Below are 19,253 nucleotides of genomic sequence, written 5' to 3' on the forward strand. Positions count from 1 at the left end.
AAATTGCTGTTTGATTTTCTGTGTGATATCTCTGGAATGAAATTAATAGTTGACAACTTCCTTTCAAGAACGTGCATTCTGGTTTGTTATATTTTAACCTTTGATGATTGAAAAAAAAATTGCCAATTAAACTAAAGATATTACCTTCGGGTTTATCCTGCTCAGGTGTTTTTTTTACTGCCCCGCGTCCTTCAGTTGAAAAGATTTGTTGTTGTAAAGGGCATCGAAAGGGGAAATCAGGCTTCAAATGAAAATCTATTGAAAGAAAGATATTTCCTGCTGAAATGCCCGAAATAACCAGAACTCAGTGATATTTGAAGAATATGCATTCATGCATTTTCATGTAAGTGTTCAGATTTGATAAACGTTGGCATTTTATCTTCTGACTGAGATAGAAATCAACCAAACCAGTCTCTTTCTCCAGTGTTTACCATCGTATGTTACATTGGACCAATGAGAATAGAGAAAGTTACATTGCTTTATGTAGTTCTGATTGGTTAGAATATCCATTCAGAACTATAACCGAAGTGTATGTAAAAACAATAATTCAAATACAATTTACAATTACATAGTGTCGCTTTTCATGTCAGGAGGATGCCCCAAGGCGCCTCAGCACTCAGAGACACTACTCTGTGTGAAGGGAGCTATACAAATGTGAGTAGTTGTTCACATTGCTCGCTGGGCAACCAAGCTGGAGAATGTGAGGTAAATAGGGTGGGGAAGGGAAAGATGACCGAAGCATGGTCAAAGGAGTAAGTCTTCAGACAGATATTGAACATGGGCACAAGGGAGGAAGCAAGTCAGAGGGATTCTGGGATCGAGTTCCAGAGAGCAGGGCAGAATGGCTGAAAGCTTGTCCACCAATAGTGGAATGGATTAGACAAGAGAGCAGTGCTTAGACAGTGTGTCCCAGCAGCCGAACACCTCCCAACCAGTCCATGTCCAAGTAGCACAACAGTTCCCCTTCAGCTGATTCTGCATGTTGATCGTATTGTATTATAGACTATACATACCTCCTGGTGTTTAGAAAAAGGCATTGAGGTTGAACAATGTTTGAACAGGAATAGCAGGAATTGTGTCTCAGAGCACCTCAGAAGGCAAAGTCTATTTTGTACAAGAAACCTTATGTATGTCACTAGGATTTGCAAGAGCTCTACTCCAAGTCGATTCCAGTTGGAGCAGAGTTCTCCCGAGTTAGTGTGAGGTCTATACATGAGGCATACGTCACATCCCAAGTTGTTTTTTTGGTGCAAAGCAGCATTTACACTAAGGTTTCCCTTCAAAAGCTGCTTCAACCCCTCTGTTTTTGAGGGTTAACAGGACTAAAGTAGATCAATTATAATCTGGTCAAGATCAATGAATTTCCTCACTGTTCTACAAAAGAAGCCATTCAAAATAATCTGTTTTATAAGACGCACGAAGAGAACCAACATCTGCTGAAAAAGCACAACTTGTAAGTTAAGCATTTAAGTTCAACGTGTTTAGCACAAGACTTTTATTCAGTGCATTACTGTCAATTGCAATAGACTGTTTTGATTTAAAAAACAACACATTTCTGCCAGAGATGAATGACCTTTACTTCCATTGAGAAATAGTTTTTTTAAATGTGGTTTAGTTTTTAAATCATGAAATTATATTGCTTTCATCTGGTTTTCCTTTGACAAACAAGGGCTGGGTTTCCTCAATGATACAGCTTGACAGGACTTGTCTTTGAGCTGTTAGTTGAATTTTTGTCTTTCCCACCAGGTAGCTTCTCTTTTACAAATGAAACTTATTTTATGACACAGTATTTTTCACAAATCTATAACCAGTAATTCTGCCAACAGCTTATTTGCAACCTGTTTGGTTTATGTGGGCAAAAGGTCAAAATGAGAAACATACTCACACATGGGCCTGTTATATCCAAAGAAAGCTCTGCGTATGGCAGTACGTATTCTGGCAAACACATTTTCTACAGTAAGGGGAAGGAATACGTTTATTTTACTTGTCATTTGTATGTTAAAATAAAAGGATATCAAAGGCATTCGAGTGTATAAAAACATAGTAATAATTTCAGGTGGGGTGATCATGGGTCCACATAGACGACTCCACTAACATCCTAAAAGATCACTTTGAATTTCATTTTAAAAATGTTTGCTTTCACTAGAAAGGTGACTGAAGCTAAACTTTTAGGGTAAATGACTTGAAAGATCACTTGTGATTATCAGGGTCGGTTTTAATGAGTAGGAAATGTTCACCAAAAAAAACATATCTCTGCTCTTGTTTTGAAATTGTGTCAGTCGGTATAATTGCCAACCTTCCCACATACATTTAGAATGGGGAAATCAACTATAAGTACCTGTCGGGTTAGCTTGAATTTCCCCCCAACAATTCCTGGCTAATCAGGATGTTGCTCCTGGAAATAATAATAATGTTCACTTTCTCCCTGGAAGTTGCTTTGCTTTTGCTCACCCTGCAAGGACAATCCTCGAGGGGCAGATGGTGATTGAAACTACTTTGGTCCACTAATTGAATAGCAGAGTTTCTCTCATACTACTTGTTACAGGATATAGTTGCTCTTTAAGTGGTTATGTCTTTAGTCTTGCTTCCTCACCCACACATCACATTTGATGAGACTGGGATTTATGTTCATTAACTGTAGATTTGCTTATCACCGCACTTTAATCTGAGCTTTCCTCAAGTAGACAGGGTTTTCTTCAGAACCCATCAGGCTCGATCGTCTGCTTAGTCTTAGCTGGCAATTTGGAGGCCATTTTTCAAGAGTTTCTAAAAGAACTGATTTTGTATTGCTGAATTAGTACCAGAGTTCCTAAAAAAGGATAAAAGTATAATCATCGCTCTGCTCACAGTCTCTGGCCCCACAGTTAGCTCTTCCTGGTCAGTTAGCTGCATGCAGGTGTAAAAAGAACAGGAAATTGTCTTTATTTAGTCAATTTCTTGATGCAGGCTGTCAAAATCTGGTTACAACTCCAAATGAAGAGTTTTAACTCAGGGATTCCCTTACCCCATGTTAAAACACCTCTTGTGGAGATCCTGTATAAATTCATATCCCAGTTCTTTTACACACTAGCAAGGAGGCCTGGAGCAGTGTCCTGATTGCAGGTAAATCCTTCAGTGACAACGCTGGTGTCAATTAAATATGTAATAGGAAGATATTTGTAGGTATTTAAAAATCACTTTAAAATGATGGATCCAATGGAGCTTACAGTGCTTTGTTTTTGGTTCCCACAGGCAGCTCTAAGTGCCTTGAAACAGCTGTCTGAACAAGGACTCGACCCGATGGAAGGTGCAATCAAGATAGAAAATGGATCTGTTGAAATGTAAGTGTATTTTATTTCCGCTAGTAGCTCAATGGAACCCTTCATAGTGAAGCCCTTTTAACAAAATGTCATTTATGAGTTTTACTATACACTGTATTAAGAGTCATATTAGTGCTAATGACTGACTAGCAGAACAGTTACATTAGAATATACAGCACAGAAACAGGCCATTCGGCCCAACTGGTCTATGCCAGTGTTTATCCTCCTGCCCTTCCTCAACTAAGCCTTCAAGCATAACCTTCTATTCCTTTCTCCCTCATGTACCTATTTAGCTTTCCCTTAAACAGTTACTTAAAGAATTTAAGTTTAATATTACTAAATTTCCAACTTGGATTTCAAGACTCTAATCAAACTATGTTCTGCTTGTTCAGGTTGAGAACCTGCACTGAAACTACTGGATACTTGACGTAAAAGAGTTACAGTCCTGAGGATTTCTCTTCCTGTAGATGAATTAGAATAAATTGTTTTTAAAAGACCAGCACAGAGCTTTAATCAGTGTCTGACGAACATTATGAACTTTCTTACTGTATGTATTTGTTTAGCATTTATATAATGTAAATGCCCACTTGCTCCTTAGTTCAGTTTTTCACTATAACTAAGTATTAATTTCATGATAACATGGTTAAGTTCACTGTAAGCCAACACTACAGTGGTAAAAACAAAAATAAATTTACTGTGTGTATTCATGTATCAATTACATTTTTCTGCAGCCAACAATTAATATTATGCATTTTCAAACTTGGGCTGGTTTTCCTTACTTTGGACAGGAAAGCCTGAAGTAAAGTGCCATTTCCATCAGTGAGGCTGGTGGCTCCATAGTCTACAAAGATAGCTTTGGCTGGATTCTTAAACTTTTTGTGGCTGGAGCTGAACCTTTGGGACTCAGATTGCCGCCTTTCAATGTCATTTTACAGGTTAACAATTTGACTAAGTTGACCTCCTACTGTATTTGAACTCTCTTGATTTTCTACAGCTCTTTTGGGGGATTGTCAAAAACCAATTTCCACATTAATACTGAATTTAAGAATATTTATCAAAACTCCACACAATCATAGATTTTAAAACAATTGTTTCACAAAGAATTTCTGACCCAGGAACCTTCGTAATCTTTGTCGCTCAGCATCATATCACACAGCACATTTGCCACTGAGATAACAACAATAACTTGCATTTATAGAGCGCCCTTTATATAGCTCGTCTCTGAAAGCTTAACAGTGGTGGAGCCCGATGCTGAGCCGGGTGGAGGGGGTGGACAGTCTTCAAGCACAACCTGAAAATGAGGAGAGAGGGGCAAGGCGAATGCATAATGGCTGAAAGCATACCCGCCGATAGTGGGGACAAGGAGGAGGCCAGAGCCATTCAAGTGGGAACAGCAGGTAGTAGTGTAGGGAGAGAGCAGACGAGAGAGATAGGGGAGTCAGGGTGTAAATGAAGGCATTTAAATACAAGAGTGAGGATCTTAAAATCGATCCGCTGTGTGACAGGGAGCCAATGGAGTTTGAGAAGGACTGAGGTAATGGAGGTATGGAGTTTAGTGCGGGTGAGAATGCGGGCAATGGAGTTTGGAATTAGTTGAATTTTGTGAATAGTGGAGCCGGGGAGACCGGCGAGGAGGTTGTTTGAGTAATTGTGGTGGGAGGTGATAAAGGCGTGACCCAGGCTGTAATGATATCTAATGAGATATAATTAGAGCTCGAGGAAAGAGCAGAGATTTGGGTTTTACCAAAGTAAAGCTTCTCCTCATTGGAGGAGCAAACAATAAGACAAATATAAAGGGTGAAATGACCTCCTGTGTTGCAGATTTCTATGGTTATTCTCAGAATTTTAGTTTAGCCTTTATGTCTTTGAATGGGTGAATTTCTACAAGTATAATATATTTCAGGATAAATTTATATTTGGGGTTAATAAATTTAGATTAATTTGGCAAAGACATTGGACCTCAGATTGCAGCCTTGTATTTTATTTTAAATGCAAAACAAGTTACATTTTCCGAGCACCTTTCACATCAGGAGGATGTCTCAAAGTGCTTCATAATGTTGGATTGGCATCCGAGCTGGGATGGGAGCTAAGGGGGTGGGTGGGGAAGATGACCAAAAGTGCATTCATAGGAGTCTCGTGTTGTGGCTTGGAGAGTGGGGAGGAAGCGAGTCAGTGTGATTCTGAGATAGAATTCTATAGAGCAGGGTGAGAATAGAATGGCTGAAAGCCGATAAGGTGCATTAAACATATAGTTTGATGACATTTCTCTAACAATGTTTCTGTGTGATCTCATCCCCTCTGTCGCCTGTACCTTTGTGTTTAACATGTGAGGAATGTTACATCAAGTGGACACGTTTGCAAACTATTTTAGAATTGTGCGACCGAGGGTTTGAGCTGCTTTCGCTAAATTTGTTTTCACAGACCATCCACATTTCTGGGAGAGATGGCAGAAAATAAACAGGCTAACTCAGGCACCACAGCTCAGGACTGCAAGGATTCAAAGGCTGTCGTCAAGGAGCCTGTAGCACCCACGGCCGCCACTGCATCCTTATAAACCTGTCAACACGCGATAGGGTGTACGTGTACGAGGAAATGACTGATACCATTATATGAATCTATGTGAAGACAACACTATCAAAAAGCAAGTGGGGAAAAATGCATGGTACTGTTAATTCACCTGGGAAGTTGACTGTATAAATTTCCCTTTGCAGAGAAAAATAAATACTTGTTGTTGGTTGCCTGCTGGCAGTGGATTTACGATTATGCTGCTGAGCTCATATAAAGTGATTTAAAAAAAGTGACAAGATAAACCTTCACCATTGGCTATAAATACTTCACCATTGTTTCAGTAACAACCAGTTTTCCTTAGTGTAGCTTTAGTTTCTGCTTTTTATGATGCTTGAGTATTTAAAGTTAACCAATGGCAGTGCTGTGAAAGTTGTAGTTGTTGTCTTCATATATAGTCATTCAGCTTATCTTTTTATGCTGACATAAGCATTTGTCATTCTATATGCCTCTATATGATTAAGATTTGGACTGCTACTCCAGTTGTATGCAAAAACAAAACCTGAAACAAGAAAAAAAAATGCTTATTGATACATGAACTGATGTTAGCTCTGATCAGTAGAGGTTATAAGATTATACCCCAGGAAAGCAGTTATGGTGTTTGATTTTCATTACTATCACAGAAGGTTGAGATGTCTTGCCTAGCAGTAACATTTTGTACCCTTTGCTCCTCCGTTCTGTGAAGCACATCTACACCCATTCTGTGTGTTGTACAACCCGCCGTGTGCATCAACTGAGTGTTTTTAATAACTGCATTCTGACCTGGATAAACAGAATTTAATCTTTGTAGCAAGTAAGGTCACATCTACAGTCGAAAAATAACCCAATGATAATTTAAAATTGTATGTTGGATAACCTTCTGCAGGAATTGTACAGAAGGTATAAAACTTTTAGTTGGATTTTGTAAGGACTGGTTAGCTTTGGATTAATGATTGGCCAAATGCAGTAAAACCACATCAGTTCATGTGTAATTGTGTCTCGTGTCTTTCTTTAAATACAAAGTGAACGACGGAGCCTCAGCTCTGAAAATATCAATTTTACCTTCAGATCACGTTGTTCTGAATGCCCCGGTCTATTATTTTCAAAGTGTTCTGTCCCCAATAAATTATTTCTAATTTTCTTTTTTTCTCTGGCAATGCTGAGTCAATCTTAAACGAGGTCGGCTGCACCATAAGTGTCAAATCTCAATGTTTTATTGTCATTTTGTCTGACGGATTATTTCACTGAATTCACTTGCTGACAACGGAGGCACTGAATACGAGGAGAACAAGAATTTTATTTCACTCTTTTCTCTCTATATTAAATATATATTGTACCATAGAAGACGTGGACCACTTGATTACAAATGTGAGGCATCAAGTGCAGTAAAATAGAACAAGAGAAAAACAATAATTGGCCAGTGATTTCCTACACATTTTTTTGATAGACTAGCGCTCCATTTCTAAATTGTTTCTCAGCAGTAATAATAAAAATGTTACAAGTACTTTTTGTTCCTTAATTATAAGTCAGGTCACAATTTATTCCGTTTTTCCTCTCTAAATATACATTCTGAAGCTTTTGTTGCTAACATATTATATACAAGAATGTTCAAAAACACACACAGCCCCCTAGTGCCTGAAATCATTCTTTCAATCTTTTTTGTGACGATAATAATTTTTGTATTTGATATAGCACCTTATCACATCTTCCAAGATATTTCAAAGCGCTTCACGGAAATATACTGTAAAGTGTATTGACTGTATATTTTATGTAACAAAAGGGTGAAAAATGTGACGTTTCAGAACTAAATCATTGTAGTGATTATTCCATTGAATTGGTTGTGAGACATGGCAATTTCCCTCCCCAATGTTTCATAGTAAGAGTCCACACATTTCAATTTGAAAAACTTTCACATTATTGCAAGTGATTTTTCTCCACAGTGCACAAGAAACAAATCATTAGGCCTCAACAGATTTCCATCATGGAAACAATCTTTAGGTATTGATTTGTTCGTGCAAGCAAATGTCAAACCACTCAGAATTAGGTTTGCCTGCTGGAGCAATAGCTAAATGTCAATTCCATACGGTCATTGAAGCACTCAGCTTCCCTGACCTTTGAATAATCTGTACCCTGTCCCATCCCTAGCCTTCTCCTTACCTCTCAGCTCCACCTCCTTGCCCCTCTACTCACAGACATCATCAACCAACCCTTGTCCACTGGCACTGTTCCCACCCCCTTAAAAACAGCTGTCATCAAAAAACCTTCCCTGGACGCATTCCTGCTCTCCAATTACCACCCCATCTGCAACCTCCCTTTCCTAGGTCTTGGAACGAGTCATTGCTTCCAAGCTTCGCTCCTTCCTCTCCTGCCATTCCCTCCAATCGGGTTTCCATGCTGCCCCACGACACAGAAATAGCCCTGGTCAAACTGATATTTTGTCTATCTGTGATCTTGACCTCTCTGCTTTGTGCCCATTGACACTCTATCCTCCACTGCCTCAATCTCATGGCTGTCTTTCACTGGTTCAGATCCTACCTTCTTCTCCAGCCCCCAAACAGTCTCGCCTGATGTTCCTCAGGGCTCTAATCTTGGTCCTCTCCTCTTCCAACATGTACATGCTCCCTCTTGTATGCGGATGACACCCAACTCTTATCTCTCTGCCTCCATGACCACTGCTAACCTAACAGAATGTTTGTCGGGCACCAAGTCCTGGATGAGAGCTAACTTTCTACAGCTGATTGTCAACAACCTAGGCCTTCCTGATTGGCTCCCATGACCACCTCCACACCTCAGGCACTGGCAGCATCTCCATTCATGGTTGTATACTCCACCTCACTGAGCCAGTCTGGCACCTTGGGGTCTTATTCGAGTCTCAACTGTCCTTTCTAAACACACATTCGTGCCATGACCCGCTCTGCCTTCCTCCACCTCCGCCACTGCCTCACCCCTTATCCTCACCTTCCACAGCCTTGCTCCTTCTTACCTCTGCGCCCTGCTAAACGCATATGAACCTATCCGCTCCTTCCTCTCAGCAGGCTTCACCCTGCCCTCCACCCCTCCTGATCCCAACCCCCTGCTTGGGTCCAAATTCCTGACTGTCCAGCGCCTCGGGACATCCTCCCGCCGTGAAAGGCGCTGTACAAATGTAATTTCTAGTTGGATGAAGGGTCTGCCAGTGACATAGTAGCAGAACAGAACTACACGTTATGCAATTGTGTTCAAATACACTTGTAAGTGTGTTGGGAAAATGAGATCCGCAACCAACAGGCTTCTAACACACATCAGGCAGGAACCGACAACTTACATTTATACTTCACGTAGGATATCTTGGAGCACCTCAGAGGAATCAGAGGACTCAGAGCAGAGGAACAGAAGATGATCGTAAGTGCAGTTTAAGAGGTATGTCGTTTGAACGGATTTTAAGACAGATGGAGGGGCTGAAGTGGAGCATTGGAGTTCCAGAGGTGGCTCACAAGGTGGGGGGGAGGGGGGAATTGTTGTCAATTTAAGTTTCCATTTTGAAGCGGGAATGGTGGGTTGATATGAAATTTCCTTCTACATTGCTGTAAATTGAATTTAAATGTAATATATGTATGTACTAACCTGGCCAATTTGTCCCCAGTTCAAATCCACTGCAGAAGAAAAATCAATTTAAGTTGATTACTCATGTGGATTGTGGGATGCTGCTGGCACAGGGATGGCTGCTGCACTTGCCTACACAGCATCCTATATTAAACAAGTTTAGAGTTTATTTCCAGATCATTCCGTTTACAATTGAGTCATTAATTTAGATCCAGTCTGCTCTGTGATTTCAGTGGATGTTACAGGACCCAAGTCTCTATTTCAAAGTGGGCTATTTCTCTGTGATCCTGCCTTAGATTCCCTCCTTGTCTAAATTTACCCCAAAAATTCAACTTAATCAGCTACCCATCATGGGTTGTTAGGCTGTTGGCACTAATTTTCTATTGCATTTGCCTACATAATAATTAAGTCAATGTTAATAATCATCCTTTAAAGGCTCCATTTAAATGTAAATTGGCAATTTCTAAAGTTAATCTGAGCATCTGAAATGGTCTGGTTTCTCTTAATAAGATTTTAAACAATTAGAATTAAATCACGTGAAACAATATGGTAATCACAGGGAAACATTTGGTAAACTAGTTTTGAATAATGTGCTTATCTGGAGTATTATGACGATGTTTTATGAACACGCCAGGTTTCCTACAAAGAGTCAAAGTGAGGGGAGGAAGAGGGAAAAGGTTTTACTTCTAAAGTACTCACCAATAGATTGAATAGTTCCATAATTCAGCACCACAAAATCATGCACATAGTTTGCATCTAAAAATCACATTTTTAATTAAACTTTTCTTTACAGTTAGGTTACTAAAACACAGTTCATTTTTCAGGACCACAAATACCGGTCTTTTATATAAAGAAAGTGATCTAGGATGTTGGTATATGCACATACATTACTTTTATAGCTTCTTCTGACGTTTAAAAACATTAGAGTTATACAAATAGATATACAAAGAGGTAGAAATTTCAGGCTTTTAAAAATGGACCACTAACACAGAAAAAAAGAAAAATATTTCACTTATGCAAAGGCACACCAATGAGATTCTCCTTTAAAAACTACTGCAACAGGTGCTCCACCTGTTCTGATAGATTAAACCAATCTCCATTCAGAAAATTTTGCAGTAAAGTGAAAAGTGTTTAAAATTATGCTACAGTGGCACGTTCATAAAAAGGTACAGAGGTTCTTCAGGGTTGATTAGATGAAGAAATGGTCAATTACAGTGCATTTTCTATTCAAAAACTGGAATTTGTGAAGTACTGCATTTACCTATTTCTCTAGTTGAACATCATGTACAGTATACCTCTAACCACAAACACAAGAATGACAATGCTGACAGCTGTATGATATTAACATTTCAAATCTTGCTTTGCTTAATTGACACTAAATTTAACCAGTCTAACCACTAGAAAATTATACAAAAAAGTTGGCATAATACATTTAACTTCTTGCAACTCGTTCATTACACAAGTACATTATTAGTTTCTTCCATAGTGATCATGGAAAAAGTCTTCACAGCCATTTTGAGAGAGCACCACTCAATGCAGCCTGGAGACTGCAAAAAAACTCATTCTGATTTGTATGGATGGATTTGTTGTGAAGTAAAATATTGCATCCACTTGTATCTGAGGTGTCCCAGTGCTGGATGTAGTGAAGAGTCTTCTTTAGATTTCATTTTTGGTTTCATTGTTGTTCGAAGCCTGTTTTCTTTCAGCAATGAATGGATACATGCACTTGTCTGCTCCCAAAAAACGGTACATGCATACAACAGCTTCCCATGGCATAATGCTGAAATTGAACATAAAGTGTTGGTCATTTCCCCTTTTGAAAAGCTTGCCAAATGAGCAAGGTTACATTTGCCCTCAGCAGAACATTGATTTTAAAATTAATAGCTCCCTTGGACTGAATTGTCTTGCACAAGAATTTGCAAATCTAAGTACTTCCGAAATAAATTTGAGTCATTATTCTTGGGTAAATAGTCTGTCTGCTTCGTCAATGAGACTTGGGAGGTGTAATCCTCAACCCTGCAAGCCAAAGCCCCAGTGGGTTCAGTGATCTCTGACTGTCAAGTACTAAGTTGGGAACAAAGGTGGGTAAATGAAGTTGAGGTACAGATTAGCCATGATCTAATAGAAGGCTTGAGGGGCTGGGTGGTATCTCCTGTTACTATGTCATAAAACCTAGCCAACCAGCTTTATTCCAGACATCAAAAATATGACCAAAAGGCACAATTTAATGGTCTGTGGTGTTTGCTTTCTGCAGTATTTTACTTTTAGCTTTTTTCGGAAACTCGGAAATCGAGGTTTTTAAGCACAACGACACACAAACATGCAAGTTATCAAGGTTTAGCAGAATGTTTTTCTGTTTCCTCCTCGTCACACTTACCTCTTCATAAGCGTTACAGTGTACATTACTCGAGGTGTACAAATCATTGGCTGGTCTGTAAGGATAGCTCTCATTGCTTCTTTCACACAGTACTCTGGTTTCAAAGGCGGAAGGAAGGGTTCAAATTCTTTCCTGTTTCCCCCCCAAAAAAATGGTTTTAGTGCAAAAAGATCAATTTTAAAATACATTTGTTAATGCATTCTCCATAATAGCTGATTCTGAGCATAACTTTGTCAGCCCCTGCTTTAGTGTAGTTGGAAGCCCAGTACGAAGGCACCATGAAACAAAACCACTTGCCTTTTAAGGCCTTTACACATCTTCAACGGGGGCTATATTGTAGGAGTTTGTTTGAAGGAATTATTACCCCCCGAAAAAGAGATCCGCCTATCAACTAACAACCAGGTTCCTACTTACTGCTAGGTAAACAGAGGCAGGTGAAGTAAGGAAACTTGCCCAACATTTCACCCTGCCGGGAATCAAACCCAGGTCTCTCGCTTGTGAGGGACATGCTCTAACCACTGAGCTACAGGACTCCATTACAGGACTTGGTACATAAGTCTATTAAGTATTTCTTAAAAACAGTCTGGCTAGTCTAGGTTTACATAATCTTATAATGACTGAAAGCAGCACAGTAGTAAGCTAAATTTGGCTACAGTGTCCATGCACTTTACTACCACACCCTGCAATAAGCACATTGGCTTGTCAGATGCATGTATGTAGGACACAACTCCCTCTGCAGTTACACAGGATAGCCTGACTTGGCCAGGTTCAGTGCAATCTGAAAACTCCAGACAACAGGACATGGTTTCCCTGCCTTGGCTGCATTATGTTCCTATAAAGTTGGCTCCATGCAGATGTCCAACAGAGGGAATGTGGAGGCACTAACAGTACATATGTAGTGTGCATGATGCACCTCAGTCCATATATATCCAGATGACATCCAACTCTACCTTTCTGCTTGTTCTAGCACTACCTCACCCCCAACCCAGCTAAAACTCTTTGTCACTTCCAGACAATTTTTCCATCGCCCTGTTCACTGGCCTTTCACAAGCTACAGACAATGCAGAACTCTGTAGTCTGCATCCTCTCCTGTACCAGGCTCCACAAGCTCATCACATCCGTCCTCGGGCAGCTCCGCTGGCTCCTTGTGGTTCAACTAAGATCCTCATCTCTACCTCAGATGCATCTCCTGTGACTGTCCTACCTGGCCACTTTCCCCACTTCACTGACTGATCGACTTTCAAATGATGACCTACTTCTTTGACTATGCTGACAGCCGGCCCCTCCCCCCGCCACTGCACCACCAGCTCAGGCTCTCCTTCAGTTTTTGTAATGTACTTTCAGATATTCTCCCAATGTGGAAGGTGTTGTATAAATGTAAGTTGGTATTGGAGCAAAGACAAGAAGACCATCAAGAGAGTCGCAGCCCCCACTTATGCACCACTCCACAACCTCCAAAATATATCCCGTTGCATACAAGCACTCAAACACCGCAGGTACACCTGCAGTGCAGTCATCCCAGGACTCTGAGTTATAAATAACCCAGTGGTTTCTTATCTACATTTTTGTGGTTTGACATAACAAATAAATCATTGTTTCACACCTTGAATTTCTGCAGGTGCAGCATTGAAGTTGTAGTTTCAGAGTTACATGAACACAGAAATGCCTTTCAATCACAAGTGATGCACATATTTACTAAGACTCTCGAAACATCATGGAACATTTGACAGTTTCCAACTGCGCCTTTATTCCAGAATGCCAAAGGCTTAGATTTGTCTAAATTAATGTCTGGCACTGGAAATACGTCAATTGGAGCACTTGTCAAATCACAAGGTGGGACTTTGGCTCATTAAAACATTCCAAAACTCTCCCCCACCACCCAGTCAAGTTCCAAGCCACAATCTGAGGATAAGCACTTCACACAGATCAGGAAGCATTATTTATACAGTGTGAATTAACTGAACCACCCTTATTTACTTAAGGATATTATGGAGTCTTGTAGGGGTGCAGCGTAGATTCACAAGGTTAGTTCCTGGGATGAGGGGTTTGACCTATGAGGATAGTAAACTAGGCCTATATTTTCTAGAATATAGAAGAATTAGGGGTGATCTTATAGAAACGTAAGATTTTTATGGGGTTTGACAGAGTAGGCAGTGTGAAACGGTTTCCCCTGGTAGGAGAATCTATAACTAGGGGTCACAGTCTTAAGATTAAGGGTCAGCCTTTTCAAACCGAGTTGAGGAAACACTTCTTCACTCAGAGGGTAGTGAATTTATGGAATTCTCTAACCAAGAAGGCTGTAGATGCTCAGTCCTTTAACATATTCAAGACTGAGATTGATAGACTTTTAAAGGATAGAGGGATTAAAGGAAATGGGGATAAGGCAGGCAGATGGAGTTAGGTTAGAAGATCAGCCATGATCTTATTGAATGGCGGGGCAGGCTCAAGGGGCCAAATAATAATAATAATAATAATCCTTGCATTTGATATAGCGCTTTTCACGGCGGGAGGACGTCCCAAAGCGCTTCACAGAACACACTGTAAAGTGAATTGACTGTATATTTGTGGGTGAACGCGGCAGCCAATTGCGCACAGCAATGTCCCACAAACAGTCGTAGATTGAAAATGACCGATTTATTATTGTGTTTGGTTTTGGAGGGATTATTATTAGGCTCTGTGTGGAGTAAGGAAACTTGCCCAAGGTTTTGCCCTGCCTGGAATTGAACTCAGGTCTCTTGCTTGCAAAGCGAGTGCTCTAACCACTGAGCTACAGGACTCCACTCCTGCTCCTAATTCCTACGTAGTTCAATAGTTAGAGAATTCACCTCGCAAGCGAGAGACCTGGGTTTGATTCCCGGCAGAGCAAAACCATGGGCAAGTTTCCTTAGTCCACACACCTGATAATAATCCCTCAAGAAAAAAAAATGGTCACTTCAACCCATGACTGTTTGTGGGACACTACTGTGCGCAATTGGCTGCTGCATATCACCCACAAATATAGTCAATTCACTTTACAGTATATTCCGTGAAGCACATTGAGCCATCTAGAAGACGTGAAAAGCTCTATATCAAATACAAGGATTATTATTATTTATAATTAATGTAATCCATGACTTTCCATTACATTTCAACATATCTGCACCTAGTTTTTAAACTGTTTGAATAATAATCCTTGCCTTTGACATCAGGATAACTTCTCAAGCACTTGATTTACTGTAAAGTGTAGTGACCATTCTTCCTACCCCACATTCAGTTCCTGACCAAGACTGCTTTCTGCCACATTTCCTGCCTCTGACCCTATAATATCTCACACCAAATGCTGGTGAAACCCTCATCCCCGCTTTTGTCACCTCCCTCCTCAACGTCTCAGATGTACTCCTCACTGGTCTCCCCAGTTCCACCACCCACAAAGTTCAGCTGATCCAAAACTTTCGCCCATATCCTCAGTTGCACTAAATTTTTTAGCCCATCACCTCACTCCTCGCCAGGAGGAGAGGTGGTTCCTCATCTCTGAATGGATCAACTTCATCACCATACAAATCCTTTTGTAGCACTTCTCTACCTCTCTGCCCTGCTCATTTCCCACTCTGTCCACTCCTGTAGTCCAGCTAACACAGGCCTGCCTCATCAATACAGCAACATTTTTTCTCGTTTTAAAATGGAATTTTTTCTAAATTTGGCACTTGTGGTCAAATATCTCAAGCTTCACACCCCAAAGTTCAATAGCTTTAACTTAAGAAAGATGCATTTAACAAAAAAAGATTACAACATGCACATTACAATCATTTCTATTGATGCAAAGATAAATACAAGTTGCATCAAGTTAATATCAAAATACTCTGAAGCATACGAGGGCTTCTATGAACATGCGTTCTCGTCTAATTTTGCCGATCAAGCGTCAAAAGAAAAATCACTCCTCCCAGAAATCTGTTGCCCTAGGCAGCTGCCTAGTCTGCTTATAGCTAGCGAGGCCCCTGTGGAAAAAAGAATGTACCCTGTACTGAGCTCTAGACAGCTTCATCAAGGCAGGATGCACATGCAAAGTGATCTATAGAAAGTTGCCAAGCTTTTTTTTTTATATAAACAAAGCCAACTCCCTGTCAAATTGTAAAAAAAAAGTAATAACTTGTGAAGAAGCATGCTTTTCATCGCTGAATTGGATTATTCTATGACTCAAAGCCAAAGTGCTGTTTGTCGTCAATCTCACCTTATTCTACAGCCGCGAAACATGCCAGTGTCCACTAGGTATGGACAGACCAGGGTCATCTTGATCCCATCTTTCTCCGATGCCTTCAGCTCGTGACTTAAAGATTCGTGAAATCCTATTGCCCCAAATTTACTTGCACAGTAATCCTAAAGCGGGATAAAAACAAATAAAGGTAAAGATAATAATAATCCTTGCATTTGATATAGCGCTTTTCACGTCGGGAGGACGTCCCAAAGCGCTTCACAGAATATACTGTAAAGTGAATTGACTGTATACTTGTGGGCGAACGCGGCAGCCAATTGCGCACAGCAATGTCCCACAAACAGTCGTAGATTGAAAATGACCAATTTATTATTGTTTTTGGTTTTGGAGGGATTATTATTAGGCTCTGTGTGGAGTAAGGAAACTTGCCCAAGGTTTCGCCCTCTGCCTGGAATTGAACTCAGGTCTCTCGCTTGCAAAGCGAGTGCTCTAACCACTGAGCTACAGGACTCCACAAGATTATTGCAAATATGCAAGAAAAGCTAAATGATTTTTTGTGATTCTGGGGTAAATTCACAACTTTCACAACTAGGCTTGCTTCTGTGCAATCTCTACCAAATTGCAAAATGCACAGTTATTAAATCAAGCTAGCAATGTTGCTCAAGACACAAGGTGTGACCTGGACACAATATAGATGGTCATACTTCAAATTAATACTTCAAATACTTTTCTATTCCAATTTGCAAGACAAACCAAAACCCCACGATTATTTTTTGCAATAAGACCAGAGATCTAACCTGGACACAATCATTATGAAGACCATATTAAGTCAAAACTAAATTATATCCGATTGTAGCAAAATAAAAGGGAGTGAGGAAAAGAGATTCTCAACCAGCTCCATTCGGAGGTCCAGTGGGACTTGTTTCTGGTGCTTACAGCTAGAAATTTAAACACTGGAGCCTTGCCAATACTCACTGGATTGAAAGTTAAAAATTGATCGCCAATTTAAGTCGTGGTTATGAATTTACTTTGGGAAGGCATCTTTCTGGAGAAGCAACTGTCAAATATGAACATGGAGAGAATTGATCAGGTGGGGAAGGACTTGAGGCAGGCTGCCTTAATGAGCCAGTTTGTCTTCTTAGGGCAAAGAACAGAATTTGGCAAATCTATTGGACTGTTAGGGAATGGAGGGGAAGCATTCAATGCCAAGGAGGTAGCTTGTACTGTTTAAACTGCTCAGATGACTCGGATGATTATAATGGACAGCTTTAAATTTTAGCTACAATCACCAAAACACAAAGAGAACTGGAATTCAAATGCAGCAATCATTTATTTCTGCCCTACTACAGAAGGTGGACAATTTCTAAGCAGTTATGCAAATTAGTTAACTCGTGGTGGGGGTGGGGAGGGATAACATGTGAAAGAGATGAGAAACAAATCCTTTACCCTTGTTTCTTTGTCCAGACACCTGAAGCATCCCACAATGTTACCAGCCCACGTGAATCTTGTATTTAAGTTTGCTTTGTCTGATAAATGCAGAAACTCCATTTAAGGAGTGTGCTGCTTGATGTGGTTCCATAGAAAGTTATTGATGAAGTGGCAACAGTAAACACAGATGGAGCTGGTATACACGTACTTGAGCAGCTCTTTTCATGCTTTCTCAAAAGATTTATAACCGCATCAGCAACATGCCAATTGAATCAGTGATTGAGACATCGAGTGAATTGACTTGCACAAAGAAAGAAGCAAGTGATCTGTGCTTCTGTCTCTGTCGCAGTTTCAATCCACTCGATGAGTCAAAAAAAAATGGCTGTCCATATATCCTGAAATGTACCATGTCTTTTTACACACACCTCTGAACTCATTTAATTGAAAGCAGGGCAGCAGTAACATTACAAATGGACTGCAGGACAGAGTACACATAAACAAGGAGAACAGCTGGAAAGAGGCCTAATATCGGGTAGGAGGCAGTAAAGGTTAGATCACAAATGACAGTTTGCAAGACCCAAGAAGCATTACAAAAATTGGTCTAAACAAATCCATCCTGTTTAGCAGTTTGAATCTTGTAAACCAAACTGAAGGTGAATAGGAAGACAAGTCGTCAAACCAGAATTCAATTGTAAGTTTTGTGGAGACCCAAATAAAAGTAGGCATGTTATGGGACGGAAAAAGCATCTAACTAGAGATGCATCATTCTTGGTTTTCATCAAAACGTGGCATTCAAAAACAGTCACATTCACTTGGGATTGCACTGAAATGTGGATCACTGTGCACCAATCCACTACAAAATGTAACAGAAAATCTGTATCAAAACAGGGTTCGTTCTTTCTCCTAATCACTACCTACTGAAACAGTCTAAATAGACAAGTCAATTGTGTGCTCATTTTGGTAGTACAGTATTATTATACAGTTAATTGCAAAATCCAAGAATCAAGCACAATGCATTTAAATGAAACACTTCAATTGTGTTTGCTTGAAGATGTTGCTGTATTTCTTACACAAAATTAAAAACTCCAAACTCCGCTAACCAGTTTCAGAATCAAAGAATTTGAGCTACTAACCTCGACACCAGCAGTGCTGAACAACCCTAGGGAGCTGGCCACAGTCACAATATGTCCATGGTTCATCTCCAGCATCTTGGGAAGAAAAGCCTTGGTCGTCTATTGCATGGAAAGAGTGGGGGGAGAAAAGAAAAGCTGTCAGTCATTGTTTGAAGTAGACCAAGGTTATATTGTACCCACTTGCATACCCAGCACCACTAATCTTTTAGAAACCAGATTTTGTTCCCACCAACATTAACAGAATACCAAAAGGTTTTATTTCAAAAGAGGCTTTGAAGTGAAAATGTGAACGTGAATGCAAGAGCAGAAATTCAATGACAACTATTGTCAGCCAACAAAACACAGCGGAGCAGTTTGTTTCCGTGGCGTACCACATTTTCAGAACAAACTAAACAGATGAAGCCCAAACTCCTTCAGGTGCGCATGATCTATAGTCTGTGACAAGTCACCTGTTTTAAAACCCTAGAGGATAAATACTTGACTGCTGTAAATTATAACTCGCACGTCAATGAACACCTAGTGTTCTGTAACATTTCAAATGAGTCTGAACTGCCAAACACAGGGGGGGAGGGGAAGAGGTTATACAACCTTACTGTGGTTTTACCAATAATCTTATTCAATATTAAAGTTAATGAAATATATATTGAAAATCTTGCTCGCAGTATTTACTAGTTTAAAAGGGAAATAATAACTCCTTAAGG

The 19,253-nt window shown here is 40.1% G+C and overlaps 2 protein-coding genes across 4 annotated transcripts in view; one reads left to right on the forward strand and one right to left on the reverse strand.

The window, feature by feature from the left end:
* stau2 (staufen double-stranded RNA binding protein 2) overlaps positions 1-6,984 on the forward strand; it is a 139,139-nt gene extending 132,155 nt beyond the window's left edge. For all 3 annotated transcript variants that reach the window (XM_042332306.1, XM_007886987.2, XM_007886990.2), the window contains 2 exons: positions 3,232-3,320; positions 5,721-6,984. In XM_042332306.1, coding sequence (XP_042188240.1) covers positions 3,232-3,320; positions 5,721-5,853 — 222 coding nt within the window. In that variant the 3' untranslated portion in view covers positions 5,854-6,984. The remainder of the gene's footprint in view (positions 1-3,231; positions 3,321-5,720) is intronic.
* Positions 6,985-10,174: 3,190 nt separating this feature from the next.
* The window catches only part of LOC103174570 (retinol dehydrogenase 10), a 37,512-nt gene continuing 28,433 nt past the window's right edge, over positions 10,175-19,253 (reverse strand). Inside the window, exons 2-5 of the mRNA XM_007886986.2 lie at positions 18,553-18,651; positions 16,010-16,155; positions 11,803-11,934; positions 10,175-11,205 (exon numbers count right to left, since the gene is read on the reverse strand). Coding sequence (XP_007885177.1) covers positions 11,082-11,205; positions 11,803-11,934; positions 16,010-16,155; positions 18,553-18,651 — 501 coding nt within the window. The 3' untranslated portion in view covers positions 10,175-11,081. The remainder of the gene's footprint in view (positions 11,206-11,802; positions 11,935-16,009; positions 16,156-18,552; positions 18,652-19,253) is intronic.

The sequence above is a fragment of the Callorhinchus milii genome, unplaced genomic scaffold (assembly GCF_018977255.1).
Source record: "Callorhinchus milii isolate IMCB2004 unplaced genomic scaffold, IMCB_Cmil_1.0 Scaffold2, whole genome shotgun sequence".
Lineage (NCBI taxonomy): Eukaryota > Metazoa > Chordata > Chondrichthyes > Chimaeriformes > Callorhinchidae > Callorhinchus > Callorhinchus milii.